This window comes from Heteronotia binoei, chromosome 18 (assembly GCF_032191835.1).
Source record: "Heteronotia binoei isolate CCM8104 ecotype False Entrance Well chromosome 18, APGP_CSIRO_Hbin_v1, whole genome shotgun sequence".
Lineage (NCBI taxonomy): Eukaryota > Metazoa > Chordata > Lepidosauria > Squamata > Gekkonidae > Heteronotia > Heteronotia binoei.
In genome coordinates, this window is record NC_083240.1 from 24,469,150 (window position 1) to 24,492,063 (window position 22,914).

Below are 22,914 nucleotides of genomic sequence, written 5' to 3' on the forward strand. Positions count from 1 at the left end.
GCAAATCAAAGGTGCACATGCATTTTTGAGGCTATTTCATTTCTGATGTGGTCCTGTAACAGGGGACAAGAATGAAAATGCTAAGAAAACGTTCGGAGAGCTGCAAGCAAACTTTGGGGACGCTGATCTGAAAACGCCTTTCTTCTCTTCCCACTGCTTTTTTTATTTTTGGTTTTGTTTATGTACAGATCATCCCATTTGGTGAAGTGTTCCTGGGAACTCAAAGGTTATGTGCTACTTGGAGATAGTTTGGCTGGCCCAATTTTAAAAAAAAAGTATGACGCTGCTGTTTTTCCCGCTGTGGATCAACATGTGACCTTTTGTCTCCTTCCAATAACACACAGCAGATTTTGTTTATGGCGCTGCAGTCCTATACAGAGTTACATTCTAGCAGGGCTTTTTTTTGTAGCAGGAACTCCTTTGCATACTAGCCCTGATGTAGCCAGTCCTCCAAGAACTTACAGTAGGCCCTGTACTAAGAGCCCTGTAAGTTCTTGAAGAATTGGCTACATCAGGGGGTGTGGCCTAATATGCAAAGGAGTTCCTACTGCAAAAAAGGTCCAGCTTTAAACAGACATGGAAGGGTCCAACTGTTTAAGGACTACCCTGCCCAAAACAGGTACTTTGGAGTCACGTGTTGGCACTGCCCCAGTGGATTTAATTGCAGAGACTGGTGGGTTGTTTGGTCTTTTCAGAGAAGCTTGTCCCACCCTTGCTGATTTTTTCATTCAAGAGTTCCTGATAGGAGCCACGAGAGCCCTCTCTCTCCAGGATTCCGCAGAATGAGGATACACAAACACCCTGCATTCCATTCTTTTATTGCCATAGAACTTCCCCTAAATTCTGGCTTCACTAGGGAAATTTCTAATGTTAAGTCCAGAATTCGAAGAAGAGTAGGTTTTTATACCCTGCTCTTCTCTACCTTAAGAGCCCCGTGGCGCAGAGTGTTTAAGCTGCAGTACTGCAGTCCTAAGCTCCGCTCATGACCTGAGTTTGATCCCCGGTGGATGCTGGGTTTTCAGATAGCCGGCTCCAGGTTGACTCAGCCTTCCATCCTTCCGAGGTCGGTAAAATGAGTCCCCAGCTTGCTAGGGGAAAGTGTAGATGATTGGGGAAGGCAATGGCAAACCACCCCGTAAAAAGTCTGTCGTGAAAACGTTGTGAAAGCAACGTCACCCCAGAGTCGGAAATGACTGGTGCTTGCACAGGGGGCCTTTCCTTTTCCTTTCCTTCTCTACCTTAAGGAGTCTCAGAGTGACTTACAATCTCCTTCCCTTCCTCTCCCCACAAGAGGTACCCTGTGAGGCAGGTGGGACTGAGAGAGTTCTTAGAGAACTCCCAAGATCACCCAGCAGGCTTCACGGGGAGGAGTGGGGAAGAGCCAGTTCAGTGTAGTGGTTAAGAGCACAGACTCTAATCAGGTATTGCCAATCAGCCCAATTAGCTCTGCTCCAGGGAAACCTAGAAATGTGGAATACGAACTAGAAGGAAAGCAAGGAATGCCACAGGCAACAAGCACCACAATGACAGAACACACGCAGGGCTGCTAACCTCCAAGGCCACCAACTCCTCCGACACCAGGTGCCAAGCCACCAACCCCTCCGACACCGGGTGCCAAGCCGCCAACCCCTCCGACACCGGGTGCCAAGCCGCCAACCCCTCCGACACCAGGCACCAGGCCTCTTGCTGCAGCAGCTCCTGTTTGATTAAAGATTAAAGCACACCTTTAACATAACACGAAGAGCCCCGTGGCGCAGAGTGTTAAAGCTGCAGTACTGCAGTCCTAAGCTCTGCTCACGACCTGAGTTCAATCCCCAGTGGAAGCTGGGTTTTCAGGTACCCGGTTTGAGGTTAACTCAGCTTTCCATCCTTCCGAGGTCGGTAAAATGAGTACCCAGCTTGCTGGGGGGAAATGACTGGGGAAGGCAATGGCAAACCACCCCGTAAAAAGTCTGCTGTGAAAACGTTGTGAAAGCAACGTCACCCCAGAGTCGGAAACGACTGGTGCTTGCACAGGGGACCTTTCCTTTCCTTAACATAACAACAACAACAAAATAACAGGTAACAGCCTAATAGCTATAGCAACACAAGGTCAGCATCCATACCCACTTTCCTTATGGTCACAGAAGAAGTCAAAATGTGCCTCAAAGAAGTGACAATCAAAGCCTGAAAGAAATCTAAAGAGGGCACCTCTCTTCTCTTGATCTCTCCCCAAGGGCCTGGCTTCCCAGTTTTGTATGGATGGGAAAGGGCAGTGTGTCAGTTGTGCTCACAATGCTGGTTGTTCTTTTATTTCTTCTATCCAGAAATGCTGGCCACCGGCTACATGTGGCCCAGTGGGCTAACAGAAATGGCTGTGGGTGAAGCACTTGAGCCACCGTATCTGCCAGGCTGCTGTTCATCTCCTTCTTTTCTTCTTTTTCTACCCTAGGGATTGCTGCCAACTCTGGGTTGGGAAAATCCTGGGAAAGTGGGGATGTAGCCTTGATGGGGTTTGGGGAAGGAAAGGAACTCAGTAGAGCAGGGGTGTCAAACATGTAGCCTGGGGGGGCCGATTCAGGCCTTGGAGGGCTCCTATCAGGCCCACGAGCAACTCACTGTCATCTGCTTCCTTTTCTCTCTCTTGCTTCCTTCTGCATCATAACTTGCTTTGCCAGGCTTGCTCAATCGCACAGGAGCAACAGAGTAAAGCCCCTCCCCTGGGGAGGAAATGGGGAGGAGAGCTAGCTTTACCAGCCTCTCTCAATTGCACAACAGAGCTACTGAGCCAAGCCTCTCTTCCTTCTATTGACTGAGGCTCAACAAGCCAGTGAGGTGGATTAGGCTGAGTGTGTGTTTCTCTGTGTCTTTTACAATGTTTATATCTCTGCTATCTGGCATTACATTTTATGACACACATGGCCTGGCCCGACAAGGTCACATTTATGTCATAACAAATTGAGGCCTTCATAACAAATGAGTTTGACACCCCTGCAGCAGCGTATAATGCCATAAAGTCCACCCTCCAAAGCAGCTGTTTCCTTCAGGGGAAGTGATCTCTATAGACTGGGCAACAGTGACAATTCTGAGAGATTCCCAGGCCCCAGCTGGAAACTGGCAACCCTAGCTGGGTGGGGGCACCTACACAATAAGCCTCTTACTTACCGTATTTAGCTGCCTTGGCGGCTGCTTTTGCTGCTCCAGGACTTCCCGGTACTAGTGCTAAGAAAGGGAAGAAAGAAGAAGAAGATGACTAGAAACCACCTATTCTAGTTTCATCAAGTGCCCCCACTGCAACCTATCCCAGAGTTATCTTCACTGGCCAGATGTAAAAAGACATGGCAAATGTCTGTAGCATGTCTAAACCTCAAAAAGGGCAGGTTTTGCCCTGACCTGGATAGTCCAGGCAAGCTTGATCTCAGAACGAAGCTAAGCAGGACAAACTCTGGCCAGTACTTGGATAGGAGACTTCCTTGGAATACCGGAAGTTGGGAGGCAGGGGCAGGCTTTATTCAGCCACCTCCCTGAATATCCCCAAGTCCCCAGTAGAGGCTAGTAGGCGTCAGTCATCAGTAATACCTTTTGCCATGACTTCCGGCTGTGAGTAAAAATTCTATTTCATGAGCTACTGGCTTTGAAGTTGTGAGCAAACAATTTAGCTACTGCATAAATTAATTTGCTCTGAGGCCATCCTTCCTGAGCTAAGGCAAACATGTGTGAGCTGGAGGCTAAAAAAATGTGAGCTAGCTCACGCTAACTCTGCATAGAGAGAACATTGCTCAGGAACCACATGTGGCTCTTTCACACATATTGTGTGGCTCTCAAAGCGCCCACCACCCTGTTGGCGGCTTGGAGAATGCATTTAAAGGTAAAGTTGCTTTCCTTTCACCTCCCTCTCTTCCCATCCATTTTCCTTCCTTCCTTCCAACATCTGATGTTCAAGTCTTTCAGCTCTCAAACATCTGACCAAAAAAATAAAATAAAATAACATTTATTCTATGTGGCTTTTACATTAAGAAAGTTTGGCCACCCCTGACATAGTGCCAGCTCTATCCTGTACCACTGTTATATATTCAAATCTCCTTTGCTTTCTACACAGGATGCAGTCTTAAGATCAGTTCTGAAACATATTTATTCTTGCTCCTTTTAAACATCTAATCTGGTGCCAGGATCTTTGAGAAATTTAAGATTTACATACTGGTTTCTGTTATTTGGGTCGGTCCTAATAAAAGGTATTACCCAACTTTGGTGGTGGATAGTACCTTGGACTAAGAGAGCTACCCGCAAACACAAGAGTCTTTTGTTATTTTAGACCTTCCCGTCTTTTAGATCATGGCAGAAACCAACACTGAACCAAGACATCTATTTTCTGTAAAGCACCTTCATTATGGTTATCATGTGCTAATGACATACCTCCAGTTCCAATGCCTCCAGGTGCCACGCCACCAGGTATCACGCCGCCAGGTGCCACACCGCCGGGTATCACACCACCAGGTGCTACGCCAGGAACAGTTCCAAAGCCAGGTGCTACCCCACCCCCTGAGGAAAATATAGTTATTTATTTTAAAATACTGACAAATCACCTTTCTTCAACTAGTTTCAGGAGGGTAGCTGTATTGGTCTGCAACAAGAAAGCTAGAATTAAATCTGGTAGCACCTTAGAGACCAACAAGAGTCTAATGAAGGGAGCTTTGGCCCTTGAAAGCTGATACCCCACAAATCTCACTGTTCTCCAAGGAGCTAGAAAAAGAAGAAGAGATTGGATTTATACCCCGCCTTTCAGTACCTGAAGGAGCCTCAGAGCAGTTTATAATCTCCTTTCCCTTCTTCTCCCCACAACAGACACCCTGTGAGGTAGGGGGGCTGAGAGAGCTCTGACATAAACTGCTTGAGCAGGACAGCTCTGAGAGAACTTGTGGCTGACCCAAGGTCACATCAGCAGGTGCATGTGAAGGAGTGGGGAATCAAATCCAGTTCTCCGAGGTATGAGTCGCTCACTCAACCACTACAACCAAATCACTACTGGACTTAAATTTAGTTCATTCTTCAACCAGTGGACCTAAGGCCGAAACATGAAGTCAAAGTAAGGGAGGAATGTAGCAACTTATCTAACACCTTTCTAAATTGTCACACCAAAAGAGACAGAGGCTGAGACAGCCTGAAGGCTAGATTGCATTTTCTTCCTTTTGAGGGCAGGAAAATCAGGATTGCCCCTGAGAAGGGGATGGACTCTCAAAGAGGAAATTATAATAAATTTATAGTCTAGGTCAACAATTCCACGTGATATTAGAAACCTTATTTCGATATTACTAACTGCAGCAAAAAGTGTCTTAGCATCACACTGGAAGAAAAAGTATATTCCAGAGATACATCAGTGGTAGATGAATGGGACTATTTCTTATTAGATAAAATTATGGATTGAGTTATATAGTATGAGAGTACCTCTAGCATACATAATTGAATTAGTAAATGGACTGTACGGTTGAATGCTTTTCCTGACTATTTACCTAACTCCTCCCAATTATCAAGCAAAACCCAAAATAGTTATCTTTTTCATTAATCTATACAAATATTCTAAATTTATTATCTCAGCATAATTTGATTGTATTATTGTATAATTGACAGTTATCCAATGTTAACTGTTTAATTTATTCAACCTTAGTACCTCTGTATTATTTCAGAAGTTTAATTTTGAAACATTACTGTAAATCTGTATTATTTATTGAAACGTTACTTGAATAAGCCATTTAATTTGGAAAAAAAATAAATAAAGGGGAAAAAACGGAAATTATACATTTTCAGGAAGAAACTCTTTTGGCCAGGAAGCTTATAGTCATGAAGGACTAAATCTCTACATCAGGACTGACCACGTGTTGAGGGACAATGATCAAAAGTCCCATCTCTGAGAACTAAGATTATGATGGATTCTGAAATGCTACATCATCAAGAATTATTAGCCTATCTTAATTCAACGTTGTCTAGGAAAACTACAGGGTTTAGAGGACTGCATGGTTTCACCTCTTCTTTATGTTCCTGCTCAGACAGATGCTGGTACAAGTCATGTGTACTCTTTTTATTGCTGTTTATGAAACTCGTATTTTGAATGCTGAAAGTCTGATCTCTGCAAAGACACCATGTCTTCAGGGCTTTTGCAAGCTCCCAGAACCTGAGGGAACAGAGCCTGCAAGTCCATTCCATCACAGGTATGAATCTGTGCTTGGTTTTTATTGTAAGTGACCTCAAGCAGGTCTTGAGAGGCAGCATACTAATTTTCTAAACAAATAACAAAATGGTCTGATGGAGCGTGTAAGGAATGTGTGCAGAGATTGATTCAGCTTCTATCCTTTGGAATCCCATGGCTGGACTTAAATCAGTGGAACAGGAGCATCAGTTACCCTAAGCTGGGTATAACAGTGAATTTCAGGTCAGCATCACAAGACTACCCACAACAATCTTGTGAGTGAACAAATAAGCCATTCAGCTCACTATATGCCGCTGCTTTGGCTGCTGCCTTTGCTGCTGCTGCTGCCGCCGCCCCTGGACCAACACCTGCAGGTAGATGCAAAAGACGTGGTCAAGAAGCAAGGCAGAATTTGTCCAGGTAGGAGTCACATCATCTTCTCCTAACCCACCAGGGAGAGCACCTGGAGCCACACCTGGAAAACCACCAGCGCCTGGTACTCCACCAACACCTGGGACTCCGCCAACGCCCGGGACTCCGCCAACGCCTGGGACTCCGCCAACGCCCGGGACTCCGCCAACGCCTGGGACCTGACCTGGGACAGAAGAGGTGAAATTGGAGGACAAGCTTGTTCTGAACTGGCTTAGTATTTACCACCCTTAATGCATTCCATTTAAAAATCTGGAAACCAAAGGACTAGCAAGATGAGAGTGTGGTCAGAAATAATAATTATATCTATATCACAGTTTATAATATGGGACACTGAAGGAGACAAAACAAGAACATAATCTAATCAGAAGCCATAGTGATTCAATGAAAACTAAAGTATAATCTCTGTCCCTTTAGCGCAAAATATGCCAAGAATCAATCAAACTTAGTTCAGCTATATAAGTTCTAAGTGTAGATCTCACCAAAGAATATTCTTTGCATGGGGGCATACTTCAATCTAGAACTGTATGTAATATTTCATTAAAATCGCTTCCCAAGCACAGATAATCATATGTGAAATTTACCAGGTAGCTGAAACATTTATTACTATTTGGAGAGCCTATATTTGGACCATACACATTAATCATAACAACAACAGAATCAGAGCTTTTCTCTACAAAAATAATAAAGAAAACATTTCAATCTATTATTGTTTTTTGTGCCTGAAAAGAAACCCATTTATGTATCAACATAGCAGCACGGTTAGATCAGATGTATCTATATCTGATGTATCTGCAATATAAACCTCTCCAACCCAGTCTCTAGGCAGGTAATTCTTATTGTTTGCCTTTATATGAGTTTCTTGTAAAAAAGCCACATCAGCATTAAGAATTTTCAATTCAGAAGTGAACTTTTTGTGCTTTCTAGAATCCCTCACACCCTTGACATTTGAAAATTTCATATTAAACATAAAGCTTGAAAATAACGTATCCAATCAACAATGCCCAATTCCCCAATCTCAGAAACGCTGCAGTAAGGGATTAAATCTTTACATCAGGATTAAATCTTTACACCTTGACTATGTGTTGAAGGACTTAATCGGACACAGTTTTAGGACAAGTATAGAGTTCAGGGTTTAGAGGACTGCGTGTTTTCACCTTTTCTTTACATCCTTGCTTAAACCGAGCCTTGTACAGATCGTGTGTACTCTCTTTATTGTTGTTTAAGAAACCTGTATTGTGAATGCTCGAAGCCTGATCTGTGCAAACACACCATGTCTATTCAGTCTTGCAGCTCCCAAAACTTGAGGAAACAGAGCTTCATTCCATCACAGGTATGATTTGTTTTAACTGTCTGGATGCTTGGTTTTTATTGTGAACTGCTTCAAGCGAGTCTTGAGGGGCAGCATATTAATTTTCTAAATAACACAAAAAAGGTCACATGGCGCATGTAAGGAATGTGTGTACAGAACATCGTTTCTACCTCTGCCCTTTGGAATCATGCGAACCTCTCCCTGGCTAAACTTTAATGAAAGGAACAGAAGCATCAGTTACTCAAAGCTGAGCGTAACAGTGAATTTCAGGCCAGGTTTGTCTAGTTGGTTTGTGTTACAAGACTACCCACAACAATCCTGCGCGCGAACGAATAAGCCATTCAGCTCACCACCATATGCTGCTGCTTTAGCTGCGGCCTTCGCTGCCGCTGCCGCCGCTGCCCCAGGACTGACACCTGCAGGTAGATACAAAAGACATGGTCAAGAAGCAGACCCCCAGAATTTGTCCAGGTGGGGGACACACCTTCTTATCCTATCTCACCAGGGACAGCACCTGGAGCTACACCTGGAAAGCCACCAATGCCTGGGACTCCACCAACGCCTGGGATTCCGCCAACGCCCGGTACTCCGCCAACACCCGGTACTCCACCAACGCCTGGTACTCCGCCAACGCCTGGGACCTGACCTGGGACAGAAGAAGTGAAATTGGAGGGCAAGTTTGTTCTGAATGGAGCCGATAAATAAATAAATTTAAATAAAGTATTAATTTTATAGAGATATCTACAAAGTATATGGAAAGGGACTGCATGTTAATATACACATAATCCAAGGTGTAATGTTCATTTTGAGTGTATTTTCTTTACCTCACAAACAAAGGATTACGACTGCCCATCTGTTCAAGTCCAAAGATATATCAGTGACTGACTTGTTAAGATTCAGTATTATCATATAGTTAAAAATTTTAGGTATCAGTATTCTGAGATAAGTAGCGACATATGGGCACAACCAAAAATCCCCTTCAGCAAATGTGTGCATTAAAAAAGTGCTGTCAAGTCACCGTCTATTTCTAGCAACCCCAGCAAGGGGCTTTCAAGGCAAGTGAGATCAAGAGGTTGTCTGTCAGAGCCTTCCTCTGCAGAATCTTCCTTGGCAGTCTCTCATCCAAGTACTTAGCTTCTGCAGTCTGACGAAATCGGGCTATACTGTACCGCCTTCCCTCCCGCATCAGTAAATACAGTCCGTGACATGTTGACCAATTTCCCACTTACCTTATGCCACTCTGACACTCCTCTTCTCAGCAGGGCTTCCCTCCGATTTCACACTATCTGCTCCAGGGCTGCAACTAGCATTGGCTTTTTGGCACATCAGACAGAAGCCTCTAAAAACCAGTTTCTGTTTGCTGCATGAAAAAGCCAACACTAGTTGCAGCCCTGGGGCAGATAGTGTTAAATCAGACAGAAGCCCCACTGAAAAGAGGAACGTCAGAGTGGCATAAGGCGAGTGGGAAATCGGTCATCATCTCCCAATGGCATCACCTCAGGTTTTGTGTAGTTAATCTGTCAGACAAATCATTATGCTCTTGAATACAGGAATGGAAGACTGAGGTTGCAAACTGAACGGTAAAAGATCACCTGCGTAAAGAACAATTTTAAATTCTGAAGAGTTATGTACAAAGCCATGAATTGTTATTATTTCTCCTGACAGCAGAAGCCAGAGGTTCCAAACACCGATCAAAATAAGAGAAAAACTGACTATTTCCACAGTAGAGAAATTCTCAGCATTGACATTTTTGAAACTGTGCGTTATACAAAGTTTTATGATAAATTTTTCCTCACCAGGCCCAAACCCAAAGTTTTTTTCCTTCTTACCCCACATTTTAGGAATCCGCAGTTTTAGCACGTTCCAAAAATATGGGGTAAGAAGGAGAAAACTTTGGGTTTGCATCTGGTGAGGAGAAATCTACTGTGAAAAATTTCGTATAATGTGTAGTTTTAAAAAATGTCAGTGAAGGGAATTTCTGCGGAAATGGTCCTTGTCTAGTACTCCTCTTAAGTGGGAATGGTGCAGAAAAGACATTAATTAGTCAATGCCCTAGATCAGGGAGATGAATGAAGGATTGTAATCTTTGTAAGGAAAGTCACACAGCAATTCTGCAAGGAATAGATAAATTGGCTATTTGGCTCACCATATGCTGCTGCTTTAGCCGCTGCCTTTGCTGCTGCTGCCGCCGCTGCTGCCCCTGCACCAACACCTGCAGGTGCATGCAAAAGACGTGGTCAAGATGCAGGGCAGAATTTGTCCAGGGAGGGGATGCATCTTCTTATCCCAACTCACCTGGAACAGTGCCTGGAGCCACACCTGGGACCCCACCAACACCTGGGATCCCGCCAACACCTGGGATCCCACCAACACCTGGGTAGACGCCTGGAACACCGCCAACTCCTGGGACCTGACCTGGGACAGAAGAGGAGAAACTGAGCAGCAAGTTGTTCTGAAGAGGCTCAATAAGAACTTAATCTTGACCCCATCAGTTTGACTGATCTCGCTGAGCATTTGCCAGCCGCAATAAGGTAGGACATGGGAAATATGTTCAGCGTGATGATTCACTGTTGCTATATCAGCCCATTCTCATTCCTCAAGTCTACAGCAGTGTCTCCAAAATTTTGTCCTCGAGGCAAGGCGACTATGCCAGGAGATACAAGGCAATTATAAGTGCTCTAATTAAGCCCAAAGTATCCACCTGCCTACAAAAGCACCTGCCATTTCTCTACATGATTCCCTGTCCTGCTTCCTACCAATTGCTTTTATTGCAACTTTGTATGGGCTATGACTGGATCTTTAAATTGCTCTGGATTAGACACTCAGCACGATTTCTTTCCTAAAGAACACTCAGAACAGGGACTCATACAGGTGCACAATGGTGAGGGCACCCTCTGCTTTTCCTGTAACCTGCCTTTGACCCAGTAAGGTAGCACATAAGGATGGCACTTGAAACCGTAAAATGTCTTGAGCCCCTTCTGATCGATATCTCTCTACTGGAAATCTTAGGTGGGTTTTTTTGTTTGTATCTTATGCTTTTGTGTTTTTTATCCTGTTTGTATCCTAGTAAAAGTTTCTAATTTTTTTTTAAAAGGAAATCTTGGGTGGGAACAGGATATTACAGTAGACACAAAGCTGCCACAGAAAACAGCCATCTCAGGTCCCCTTTCTAGCTTGCAACATCCACTTTTTGTACAAAAAGCCCAGCAGGAACTAATTTGCATATTAAGCCACACACCCTGATGCCACCATTGTTTCACACAGAGCTTTTTTGTTGAAAACGCCCAGCAGGAACTCATTTGCATATCAGGTCACACCCCCTGACACCAAGCCAGCTGGAACTGCTTTCCTGTGTGTTTCTGCTAAAAAAAAAAGAGCCCTGCTTATAAGAGAGGCAAGGCTTTATATCTTCAGTGTGCTCCCAGTTTCACAGCTTACAATGCTTTTTTTTTTTTTTGCCTACACGGAATCTTACAGTGCAATGATATCAAATTACATGTTTCATACCACTGTAACTGGAGAAAATGAAATGCAGGCTTGCAGTTTTCAGGAGCAGCCCTTTGCCTGCTCTGCAGAAACGGCTTATCGGTTCTGGTTCTGTCGAGCCTTTCTTCCTCACAGCCTCAGGCATCATCCTTTTCTAGGCAACCTCCAATCCAGACACAAACAAGTGCTGGTGGGATTCAGCAAGGTTACTGCCTCATTGGCCTTCGCCACACACCCTGGGTCTGTGTTCCAGTCTTACTCCTCTTGTTTTGGAGATTTCAGTGGGCACTGGGCACATGCTTCCCAGACTCTCTCTTGCAGAAAGGACTAGAAACTTGTTTTGTATTTTGGGGGGACTGAAGCTGTGTTTTTCACCACTTCAGGAAGCTCCACCCAACCTAAAAGTCTTGCATACAATTGCCCCCCCCCCCATCTGCACAGCGCCTTACCATACTTGGCTGCTTTGGCTGCTATCGCTGCAGGACTTGCAACTCCTGGTATAAGCAAAGAAAAGAAGCAATATAACTGACAGGATGTAAAGATAACCACATGACCAGTTTTAAATGCACACCAAGAATCTTCAGATTCGAGTCCCATAGCACCTTAGAGACCACCAAGGTTTGGGGAGTATAAGCTTCCGACAGCCAAAGCTTTTGTCAGATGCATCCAGGGATGGAATTCTAGCAGGAGCTCCTTTGCATATTAGGTCACACACCCCTGATGTAGCCAATCCTCCAAGAGCTTACAAAAAAAGAGCCTTGTAAATTCTTGGAGGATTGGCTACATCAAGGGTGTATGGCCTAATGCAAAGGAGCTCCTGCTAGAATTCCACCTCTGGATGCATGCCAAGATGCTCTTGAAAGCTCAAACCCGCTAAATCTTGTTGGTCTTGAAGGTTCTACTGGACTTGAATCTAGCTGTTCTACTGTGGAGCAATATAGAGAAGGTAGAGAAAGAAGTACTTTTCTCCCTTTCTCACAGTACAAGAACTTGTGGACACTCAATGAAATTGCTGAGTAGTTGGGTTAGAATGGATAAAAGGCAGTACTTCTTCACCCAAAGGGTGATTAACACATGGAATTCACTGCCACAGGAGGTGGCGGCAGCTGCAAGCATAGTAAGCTTCAAGAGGGGATTCGAAAAACATATGGAGCAGAACTCCATCAGTGGCTATTAGTGTCAAGCTTGGTAAAAGCTCAATGGTAATCTATGGTTTTAGGGCCCTCCATAAAGCTGGTCTGTGAAACATCATGGAGGGTCAGTGTAGTATGGCTCTGTTATTCTCCCCCCCCCCCCCCATTCTTGCTTTATTGCTTTGTGCAGTAGAATAGTGAGAAACGAAACTAGCAGTGGGAGAAGCAGAATGAACACCTTCCCATACATTCCTACATGGGAGTGTAAGCCATCTGGGAAATCAAGGACAAGACACTGATAACATTGTGGGAACATAGACATTTATGATAGTTTATGTGTTGGCTGGCATTTCTTACCCCCTCCTTTGAGGATCCTTTAAAGTATGCCTTAAAAGAATTGTATCAATGTATTTCTAGTATCACTCTCAAGGTCCTGTACCAAGAGAGCATCTCATTTTAGCAATAAACGTAGTTTTGTATCTACTTGACTCGTTCTTTTGAAAATCGCATGCTTGACAATTAGCCACAGGGTATTGATGCAACTCTGTCTGGGGCAGTGATGCTTTGTATTCTTGGTGCTTGGGGAGGGGAGCAACAGTGGGAGGGCTTTCAGTGTCCTGGCCTCATTGATGGACCTCCTGATGGCACCTGGTTTTTTGACCACTGTATGACACAGAGTGTTGGACTGGATGGGCCATTGGCCTGATCCAACATGTTCTTAGGGTTCTAGTGGGAGGGCACTGGTATTATCTCCTCAGGACTTTTTTTGTAGCAGGAACTCCTTTGCATATTAGGCCACAAACCCCTGATGTAGCCAATCCTCCTTGAGCTTACACTAAGCCCTCTACTAAGAGCCCTGTAAGCTCTTGGAGGACTGGCTACATCAGGGGTGTGTGGTCTAATATGCAAAGGAGTTCCTGCTATATAAAAAGCCCTGGGGTTCCTTATCCTTCTGCACACCACTTAGCTGCAGCATCTCCTCTGTGTCGGCAGTGGATGGCACATGGTAGTCTGCTTTCCAGGTGCATGGTAAAGCCACTGAGCAGAGTTTTGTTCTGATCTTTGGTAGGGGTGGGAGGCTTGGGTTCCTTATGGTACTAGGTTGAAAGCAAGCAAGACTGCCTCCATCTTCTCCTTTCACCTACCAAAACCTGGGAAAGCCACCCAAACGAGCTTACCTGGAAGCACTCCAGCACCTGGAAGCACTCCAGCACCTGGAAGCACTCCAGCACCAGGACCCACTCCGGGCAGCCCACCGACACCAGGGGCCACGCCGCCAACGCCAGGGATCACTCCAGCACCTACCAAGAAGAAAAAAGTAGTCAAAGTCCAAAGAACTAGTAGACCAGCAGTGTGCTGTTGCCTGCATCAATTTAAATCTGCCAGGGATTTTTTTTTGAATGCTAGACGAAGTTTTTTGAATGTTAAAGAAGGAAAGCTTAGTGTCAGGTTGTTGAAGAACAGTCTTTCATTCAGTTGGATAGTAAGCAAAAAGCTGATGTTATTCTGGCAAAGAGAAGGAGGAATTCAGGAGGCCCCCCATTCGAATATCCTCTCTGCAGTGTTTCCCAGGAGAGCTCTCACTGCAAGTGATCCAGATGCACCAGAGAGGGAGCGTTTGGGTCTTGAAGGTGAGGTGTGGCTTAGAAACGTAGCTTTTTGCTTCAGCCTTTCCAGAAAGCAGTCCCTTCCCTTCTCAAATCTCAGACCTTACCCTCAGTAAGTGCCCATAAAGACTGTCCACGTCCAGTCCCTGAACAATACACCCCAATGCCAATGAGGATCCATAGCTAAGAATACTGGGTTAAAAGAGCCAAACTGGTCGCTCAGCAAACGCTGCAGGTTCAGCAGTTGTATAAAAATGGCAGGGAGAGGGTTGATTTGAAGGACAGGAGGGAGAAAGGCCTTTCTGAAGCTGGGTTATCAAACATACCTGGCTGTGGTCTGGGTGAAAAACAGCAGTGAGGAAGGAGTGCAGAGATGTGGTGGAGAAGGAAGGATGATGCTTTCCTTCTCCAAATCACAACCTTCCTGCTGCTGTTCTAAAGAAATCTGACGGTGCTCCAGATCACCATCAAACATCTGGTTTGCTTCAGACCCCCACTCCCTCCACTGGATTCGCAGCACAAGGCAAGCCGACTCACCACCATAAGCTGCCGCTTTGGCTGCTGCTTTAGCCGCTGCCGCCGCCGCTGGACCCACACCTGCAGGACAATTGGAGATGTTCAGAATGTGTTGAGGACAACATTAAGTGGACTTTGCCAGCCTTCTGGAGGTGCTCGGGCTGCGGAGGACTAAACAAAGAATCTCCACAGTTAGTCACACATGTCTATGTGCGCCGTGACCTTCAGGGAACAGGCCCTTGTCTTTATGTTGTTCACACACTGAGCAGCATGTGGTGCCGAATAATGTTGGAAGGAGACAGGCTGGTGAACCCTTGCCACCTCCAGGTGGTACCTGGAGATCTCTTGTTATCTCTGTTGAGACAACCAAGATTGTATTCTATTTATTATTCTGATGTTTTGTATTTTGTTGGAAGCTGCCCCAATCCGTTTGCGGGAGGGGCGGGGTATAAATCAACATAAATAAATAAATAAGATCATCTCCTCTGGAGATAATGGCTGCTTTGAAGGGTGGACCCTATGGCATTAGACCCTGCTGAGGTTCCTCCCCTCCCCTCCCCAAACCCTGCCCTCCCCAGACTCCACCCCCCAAATCTCCAGATACAACCCTACCAGTTCCCAGCTGGTTGCTACTGGAGGCCCAGTGTGAGACTGGATAGGCCATCTTGGTTGCATCTAGCGAAGCAAAGGTTGCATTCACAGGACTGAGCCCCACCCCTCCCCGGCAACGACACTTACCTATACCTCCCGGAAGGACAGCGCCTCCAGGCCCCACACCTGCAATGCCTCCCGCTCCAGGCAGAACACCGGCTCCCGCTCCAGGCAGAACACCGGCTCCCGCTCCTAGGAAAAAAGACCACAGTGAATGGTGGACTGTCATTTGAAGCCTGGTGAGGGGGTGGTGGATTTGGGTTGCTAATCTCCAGGTAGGGCTGGGAATCCTCCCGGAATGATGGCTTATCTCCATATTACAGGATCAATTCCTCTGGAGGAAATGGCAGCTTTGGAGAGTGGACTACGGCGTCACATTCCAGCTGAGCTCCTTTCCCTCTCCAAACTCCACTCTTCCCCAGCCTCTCCTCTCAAATCTCCAGGAATTTCCCCACCCAGAGCTGGTAGCCCTGTGGGGGAGGAATCTTTGCAAAGTAAAGGCCAGTGACGAAGGGCACTCTGGACCCTCCAACTTACTTTCAGGATCCTATAATTCCAAGCCCCTTCACTCCCACTCTCTGTTCCCATAACAAATAGACAAACCCCAATATACACATCCAGGGCTTTTTTTTGGTAGAAAAAGCCCAGCAGGAACTCATTTGCATATCAGGCCACACCCCTGACATCACGAGTGTTCTGCGCAGGGCTTTTTTGTAGAAAACGCCCAGCAGGAACTTATTTGCATATTTGGCCACACACCCTGACACCAAGCCAGCTGGAACTGTGTTCCTGGGCATTCCTGCTTCAAGAAGCCCTGTACATATCTAATGTTTTGGGTATTTGGGGGTAGAAGAAGTGGCCAATCAATAATAAACCTAAATAAATAAATGAAAGCTCCATAATTACATTGCAAAACAAAATTTAGAAAGGGCAAAATTGGGATATCTGGGGATGTCTGAGGAAACGAGTGCAAACTCTTTCCCCAAAAGTCTGGGTAGGTCCCCTAAGGGAATGAAAAGAGAGCGCTGGCTGCATGGTTACTCTAGGCTGGCCTGCTTCTGTATGTTCTATTGCACTCCCTATTTCCTTCATTTCTGATTCATGGAAAACCTTCTAAAACGAGGCCCTCTTCTGCATTCCTCCAGTAACAGCAGCTGTGTTGATAGAACAGTGCCTTTTTGTGATGGCACCGCTTAATGTTTAGCCACAGTGATTTACCAGGCCTTATCTCTTTGGATATTCAAGGGGAACACATTAACTTCTGGTCTGCAGTGTTCTAATCAAGATTTTTGAGCTGTTCAAGGTGAGTAGGATTATAGATGGTTAAAATCTATAGGCAACCTGGGCTTTTAGGCATTCTCAGTGGTTTCCTTGACAAGTTACTCACCGTATTTTGCAGCAGCTTTTGCGGCAGCTGCCTGCGCTCCTACACCTGCCAGAGAAACAAAAATAGTCACAGAGGTGGGTGTTTCTTGCTCAAAAATGTGACTTAGGGCTGCAATAAGTTCTTTTTTCATTTAATATTTCTGTCTACAGCTTTCGTTCCCTGCTGAATCATAGAATCACAGAGCTGGAAGGGGCCATGCAAGCCATCTAGTCCCACCCCCTGCTCAATGCAGGATCAGCCTAGAGCATCCCTGCCAAGTGTTTGTCCAGCCGCTGCTTAAAGACTGCCATTGAGAGGGATCTTACCACCTCCCTCGGTAGCCGATGCCACTGTTGAACAACTTGTAGGTTAAAAATATTCCTAATATCCAGCAGGTACCTTCCCTCCCTTAATTTAAACTCATTATTGCGAGTCCTCTCCTCTGCTGCCAACAGGAACAGCTCCCTGCCCTCCTCCAGCTGGTTGCTGTCAGTTTGGTAAAGCTGCTTGGTTTTGATAAGCAAACAACACTGAAAAATGCATACTTTTAAAAGAGGAAATTAATATGAAAAATGTTGCCGGAATAAAGATTCAGGGCTTCCACAGGCAGAAGGGAGAAGCAAGATCAGAAGGGTAGTTTGGGAGTCTAAAAGATGCACAATTTGAAAATCATCCCTGGTTGAGTTGCTGTGGAACCGCTTTCTTCCCTTTCCCTGATCTCCATTCCAAGGAAGTGTCCAGTTCCAGCCCTGCTCACTGGGAATCCCATTCTAAATTGGGCCTAACTACATGTCACACTGGAACAAAGTTTTTAGTCCAGTGCACCTTTAAGACCAACAAAGTTTTATTCAAGATATGAGCTTTGAAGAAGAAGAAGAAATTGGATTTATATCCCGCCCTCCACTCTGAATCTCAGAGTGGCTCACAACCTCCTTTACCTTCCTCCCCCACAACAAACACCCTGTGTGGTAGGTGGGCTGAGACAGCTCTCAAGGAAGCTGCCTTTTCAAGGACAACTCTTGTGATAGCTATGGCTGACCCAAGGCCATTCCAGAAGCTGCAAGTGGAGGAGTGAGGAATCAAACCCGGTTCTCCCAGATAAGAGTCGGTGCACTTAACCACTACACCAAACTGGCTCCTGGTGAACTTCATGTACATGCACACTTCCTCAGATACAATGAAATGGAACTTACCAGTCCATACATATAAGGCATGCACATGAAAGCTTACGCCTTGACTAAAATTTTGTTGGTCTTAAAGGTTCCACTGGACTCAAACTTTGTTCTGCTGCTTCAGACCAACACGACTACCCACCTAGATCTATCTACACGTAACAATGTTTCTGGGTCCATTCCAGGTCTTGTCAAACCAGACGTGTACTGGGAATTCCACGCTGAAGCTTAATTCTCAGACACAGGAGAGCCCAATTCAGTGTGAAACCATGGCATGAAGAGAAAAAGGGCTGAAGTACTTGTTAAGTTTCCCAGCAGAGCAAATAGCATCTCCAATGGGCTGTTTCAAAAAGGGCCGTCCTCAAAGGCATGGCTGCTGGGAAAAAGGTTGCCCTGTCAATTATTACTAAAATATTTCTTTTTCCAGAACTAGAGGGTATAAAAGGCCCTTGAATATCAATCTGAATTTCAGCAACCACTGGGATTTCTCCCAAGGGCACCTTTGCATGATTGGAGGCATGCCCAAACCTCTGACAGATTTCACAGCTGGCAACATATTTTTTCACATCCTTATGTATACCTGGCCAGTAGAAGACTGAACTGATTTTGTTTAGTGTCCTCTTGAACCCACGGTGACCAGTCAATGGTAGATCATGCCCAGCTCTTAGAACTTCCTCTTTAACTTTTTCTGGGTCTATAAGCTGTTTTCCAAGTCCCAAGTCACATCTTGTTTTCTTGGGAACGTACTCCCTGAACAACAGCTCATTTATCCAGACAAACCTGGTATCTCCTGGCTTATTCAACGCAGTCTTATCCTCCCTTACTGCTTCTCTGCACTCTTTAAGGGACGGGCACGCCTTTACTTCCTGCTTATATGTTACTGGATCTGTGCTAACAGGAAAGATCTCATCCCTTTGACTCAACTGCTCATCTTCCCTCCCCCTCTTCTCCTCCCAGCTGTTCCCCTGCATCTACTGCCAAGGGCTGCTGAGGGGAGGGTTCACTTGCCTTCACCTGTTTTCTTGTCGTAACAGGTGGTTGAGCCACTGTCTGTTTTGCTCTCAATACCTTGTATCGGATATCCATGTCTACAAGGAACTGTGGATCCTGCCCCTTATGTACCAAAAGGGGGATAACATCACTCCAGTCCCCCACTTAGTTAAAAAAATGAAAGCAAACAAAAAAAGAACAAAGGCTAAAGCTCTAGTGGTCTTCCCTGCCTACTCATACCTCCTCACTCCTTCAAACCCAGCTAACTCCATCAGTAAAGTCTTCCACTATTTGCCACCAAGATCTTTCAACAGCTTATGCTGGGGAAACAGAACCTCCATATTCAGGAGCCGTGAAAGCAATGTCACCACAAAGTTGGAAACGACTGGTGCTTGCACAGGGGACTACCTTTACCTTTATAGCTGTGAACACCAGTTGCTGGTGGGAAACAGCTGAAAAAAGGGCTATTTATTTCGTATCCTCCTGGTGAACTTCATGGAAGCATCTGACTGGCCACTGTGAGAAACAAGATCCTGAACTAAATAGACCTTGGGCCTGAGCTCTTCTGATGTTCCAAAAGCCTCCAGTATCTGGTTCTCAATAGCAGGTGGACTTTGAGCATATCCAGAAGCCAAATGCATGTGATTTTGGGTGTGCAGAGCAGTAGAGAGACAGCCAGGAGACGGGGATGAAGAAGGGGACCTCTTTCACCCCTCAAGATGTGGCAACTTACCAGTGCCTGTCGGGTAGCTGCCCTTCCCTGCGGCTCCGAGCACTCCACGAGCTCCATTACCTGCAAATGCAAAGAGAAAACAGGTCTGCATGACTTTTGGCTGCTTGAAGCAAATTTGAAGGGCTCTTCCTGAAGCACGGCTTTTAAAAGAGACATGTTGGAACTGCACTGTTGCACGTGGCTGTAATTCATGCACAAAATGTGGTGCTACAACACAGATGGAGATTGGCCTGGTGTGCACATCACCGCTCTTACAGACAACTTCACACATCTTGTCAGGAACGGGCTTCCCAAGTTCAGGAAGGGTTTTCTTGTTTTGGCCGTGTTCGTGTACACTGGGATTGTCAGCTCTGGGTGGGGAAAAAGCCTGGAGATTTCAGGGGTGGAGCCTCAGGGGGGTGGGGTTTGGGGAGGGGAGGACTTCAGTGGGGTACAATGCTACAGAGTCCACCTTCCAAAGCAGCCATTTTCTTCAAGTGAACTGACGTCTATTCTCTGGAGATCAGCTGTAACCCCAGGAGAGCTCCAGCCACCACCATTGTGCCAAAAGAAATTGACTATCGACTCTTTGTGTTTTTATTGTTTGGAGCACTGGTTCCAGGTAGTATTTACTGGTAAGGTGTGGCTTCTGCTGCAGTTAGGAGAACTGTTTGTGCCCGGTGAATGAAATTGACTATTGCCTTTGCATTTAGTATACAGAGCACTGGTTCCGGAAAAGTGATGAATTGTCAGACGAAGGATCGACTGAAACACACCCCATTTTTCCTAGGAAGCGTGTCACTTTGATTCTGAAGCTTGTTCCTATTCTGAAGGAAACTGTCAGCACCTGTTGGGTACTTCTGTTCCAAAGAAAAAAGGAATTTTCATCTATTGTGGACTCTATATCCTTAGAGGAACCGAGACTGAATTTGTAATGTTACTTATTTTATTATTTGATACACTTGTGAATAACATCAATATTGGAATTGCTAATGAATTCAGAAATAGTTTTCGTTACATGGTATACAATATATGGAAGTGCATTGAACTGTTGTGTTTAGTATTTTTGACACGGTTATCTCCAGGCTACCACCTGGCGGGTGGCAACTCTAGGAGCACTTTGGAGACAGCAGCAGTGGAGTTTGCAAGGAGCCTTCTGGCAGGGGGAAAAGAAATGGACATGCCAGCTCCAAGCCCGGCATCCTCGAGGAGCCTGAAACACCCAGCTGGCTTTCCTCCTCATTCTCAATCCCTTTTTAAATTGTCCTACAACTTTTGCATAACTTACATTTTTGAACTGTACAAATATTACTTTGGAAACTGCACAGCTTTTCCTGGAACAACACATATTTTGTTCCTGGAATTGCACATTTTTTTTTTAAAAAAAAGACAACTTAAGAGGAGACGCAGGCTGGGTGTTGAGGGAAGCCCAACAGAGCTTTGCTAAGGCTGATTTAAGCAGCCCTGGCCTGCAGGAGTGCTGTGGGGTACAGCTACAGTACAGACCTCTGGGAAGGCACACAAAGAAAGCAGCATAAAGATTTAAGCTGGTTTCAATCCTGCTTTCCCAACCAAGACTGGGATTGCAGTTCCAAGAAGGGCGAGATCTCACTGGGAATTTGGCGCGATAGTATCCCGGCTTTGAAAAAGCTGGTGCTCTTTGGTGAGTGCTGAGGCAATCACAGAGCTTCCACCCTGCTGCCAGGAGAGGCACAGGTTGTGCACGCACAAGAGGAGCATTCAGACTGCTCCTGCACATGCCAGGCGGGTGAACTGCATGCCCCAGCCATTCAGGCAGTCGAGAAATGTGCCCTGCATGCACTATTTAATCTGATCCCAGCCTGTCCTAAAACGAACTAAGTACAGGCAAGACTCGTGGGGGGGAGGGGCAGATGTGTGCATGTTATCGCATACATTGAATCCAGAGGGGAGGCATGGCTAGGTTGGGCCAAATCTCTCTACCTCTGATTGGGAATTCTCAGGTCTGGCACATGGTTCACCATTCTCATGATTCTCAGAGGGAAGCCCTGGCAATTAAACCGATTTCAAACTGGGTCAAATACATAATCTAGATGGGCCCACAAAGCCAACTTGCCTGGCTGGGAGGAACCCATTCTTCTGAGGGTCAAGCAGCAAGCCCAAGACTCCCCTTCCCGTCCTTTTTGCCCACTCCCATCCTGAGCTGTTCTGCTGGGCTGCTTCCAACGTTCTCCCTGCTGCTGGCCTCTCCCACCTTCCTTAATCCTCCCCCAGGCTCATCAGCTGCCATTGGCTTCCTGGTTTGGCACCTGGGGAGGTGCCGAGGAGACTGAGCTTGGTGGTGAGCAAACAGTTCTGTCTTCTGGGACTCAGGGGCTGCCTAAAAGGGTCATGGGTAGGCCAAGCGAAGGACTGAGAATTTTCAGGTTAAAAAGTTTTGCAGAAGCTCCTTTCCAGCATATGGACTCCTAAGTGGCCTCTGGGTGGCAATCTAGGGCGGGGGTCCCCAACCTTTTTGTGCCCTTGGGCACCTTTGGAACTCTGACAAAGGGCAGTGGGCACAATTCAGGGTTGCCAGCCTCCAAGCGGGGCCTGGAGATTGCCCACTTTTACAACTGATCTTCAGCTGCCAGAGATTAGCTCACTTGGAGAAAAATGGCTGCTTGGAAGGATATACTCTATGGCATTGTGCAATGCTGAGGCCCCTCCCCTCCCCAAACCCCGCCTTTCCACAGATCCACCCCCAACGTCTCCAGGTATTTTCTAACTCAGACCTGACAACCCTAGCACAAGTACAGCATGGCTGCCATGGGATGTGAAGCCAATCACAAAATGGCTGCCACAGAAGGTGGAGCCAACCACAAAACATCAAGGATCAAGGTTACGTACAACTCTAATATTAGCTCTTCAACATTTCAGGCAGAAGCTCTGCTTAACAGGATTTCTTTTCATCTGCACAGCCAATCTAGAAGCCCTGCTGGGAAAACGTCCAACCTAGCCCTGCCCACTTTCTCAAAAGCACCGGGTAGGTGCCACAGCCCCCACAGACACCATGTTGGGGATCCCTGATCTAGGGGCCGCCAGGGCCACATCACCAGGTTCACATTCATCAAGTCCCACGCCCCTCAGGCCTCCACAGGGTCTTTGTTGCACAGCCAGAGCGAAGTACTGGGCGGATGAAAAACGAGCCAGAGTCACTCACCGCCATATGGCAACTTCCCCGTAGTGTAGGGCAGCCCATAACCACCTGGAAAGAGAATCAACATATGAAACTGCCATAAAAAAAAGTTGGCCCATCCATTCTCCATTAGAACTGGCTGCAGGACTGCTTTTGTCACCCAAAAACAAGCTGTAATTTTGTCCCCCTACTCCAGTTAGTTCCGAAAATACACAACATGGTT

The 22,914-nt window shown here is 46.0% G+C and overlaps 1 protein-coding gene and 1 long non-coding RNA gene across 2 annotated transcripts in view; both read right to left on the bottom strand.

The window, feature by feature from the left end:
- The window catches only part of ELN (elastin), a 38,207-nt gene that overhangs the window by 7,522 nt on the left and 7,771 nt on the right, over positions 1 to 22,914 (bottom strand). Inside the window, exons 8-20 of the mRNA XM_060259632.1 lie at positions 22,716 to 22,760; positions 19,556 to 19,615; positions 16,682 to 16,726; positions 15,832 to 15,872; positions 15,388 to 15,486; positions 14,601 to 14,724; positions 13,699 to 13,821; positions 11,837 to 11,881; positions 10,197 to 10,316; positions 10,048 to 10,113; positions 4,393 to 4,518; positions 3,145 to 3,201; positions 1,552 to 1,698 (exon numbers count right to left, since the gene is read on the bottom strand). Coding sequence (XP_060115615.1) covers positions 1,552 to 1,698; positions 3,145 to 3,201; positions 4,393 to 4,518; positions 10,048 to 10,113; positions 10,197 to 10,316; positions 11,837 to 11,881; positions 13,699 to 13,821; positions 14,601 to 14,724; positions 15,388 to 15,486; positions 15,832 to 15,872; positions 16,682 to 16,726; positions 19,556 to 19,615; positions 22,716 to 22,760 — 1,098 coding nt within the window. The remainder of the gene's footprint in view (positions 1 to 1,551; positions 1,699 to 3,144; positions 3,202 to 4,392; positions 4,519 to 10,047; positions 10,114 to 10,196; positions 10,317 to 11,836; positions 11,882 to 13,698; positions 13,822 to 14,600; positions 14,725 to 15,387; positions 15,487 to 15,831; positions 15,873 to 16,681; positions 16,727 to 19,555; positions 19,616 to 22,715; positions 22,761 to 22,914) is intronic.
- On the bottom strand, positions 6,467 to 8,320 carry LOC132587049 (uncharacterized). Its single transcript, XR_009556399.1, has 3 exons — positions 8,255 to 8,320; positions 6,612 to 6,755; positions 6,467 to 6,528 (listed from the first exon to the last, which is right to left on the bottom strand). It is a non-coding gene; the product is annotated as an uncharacterized LOC132587049 (long non-coding RNA).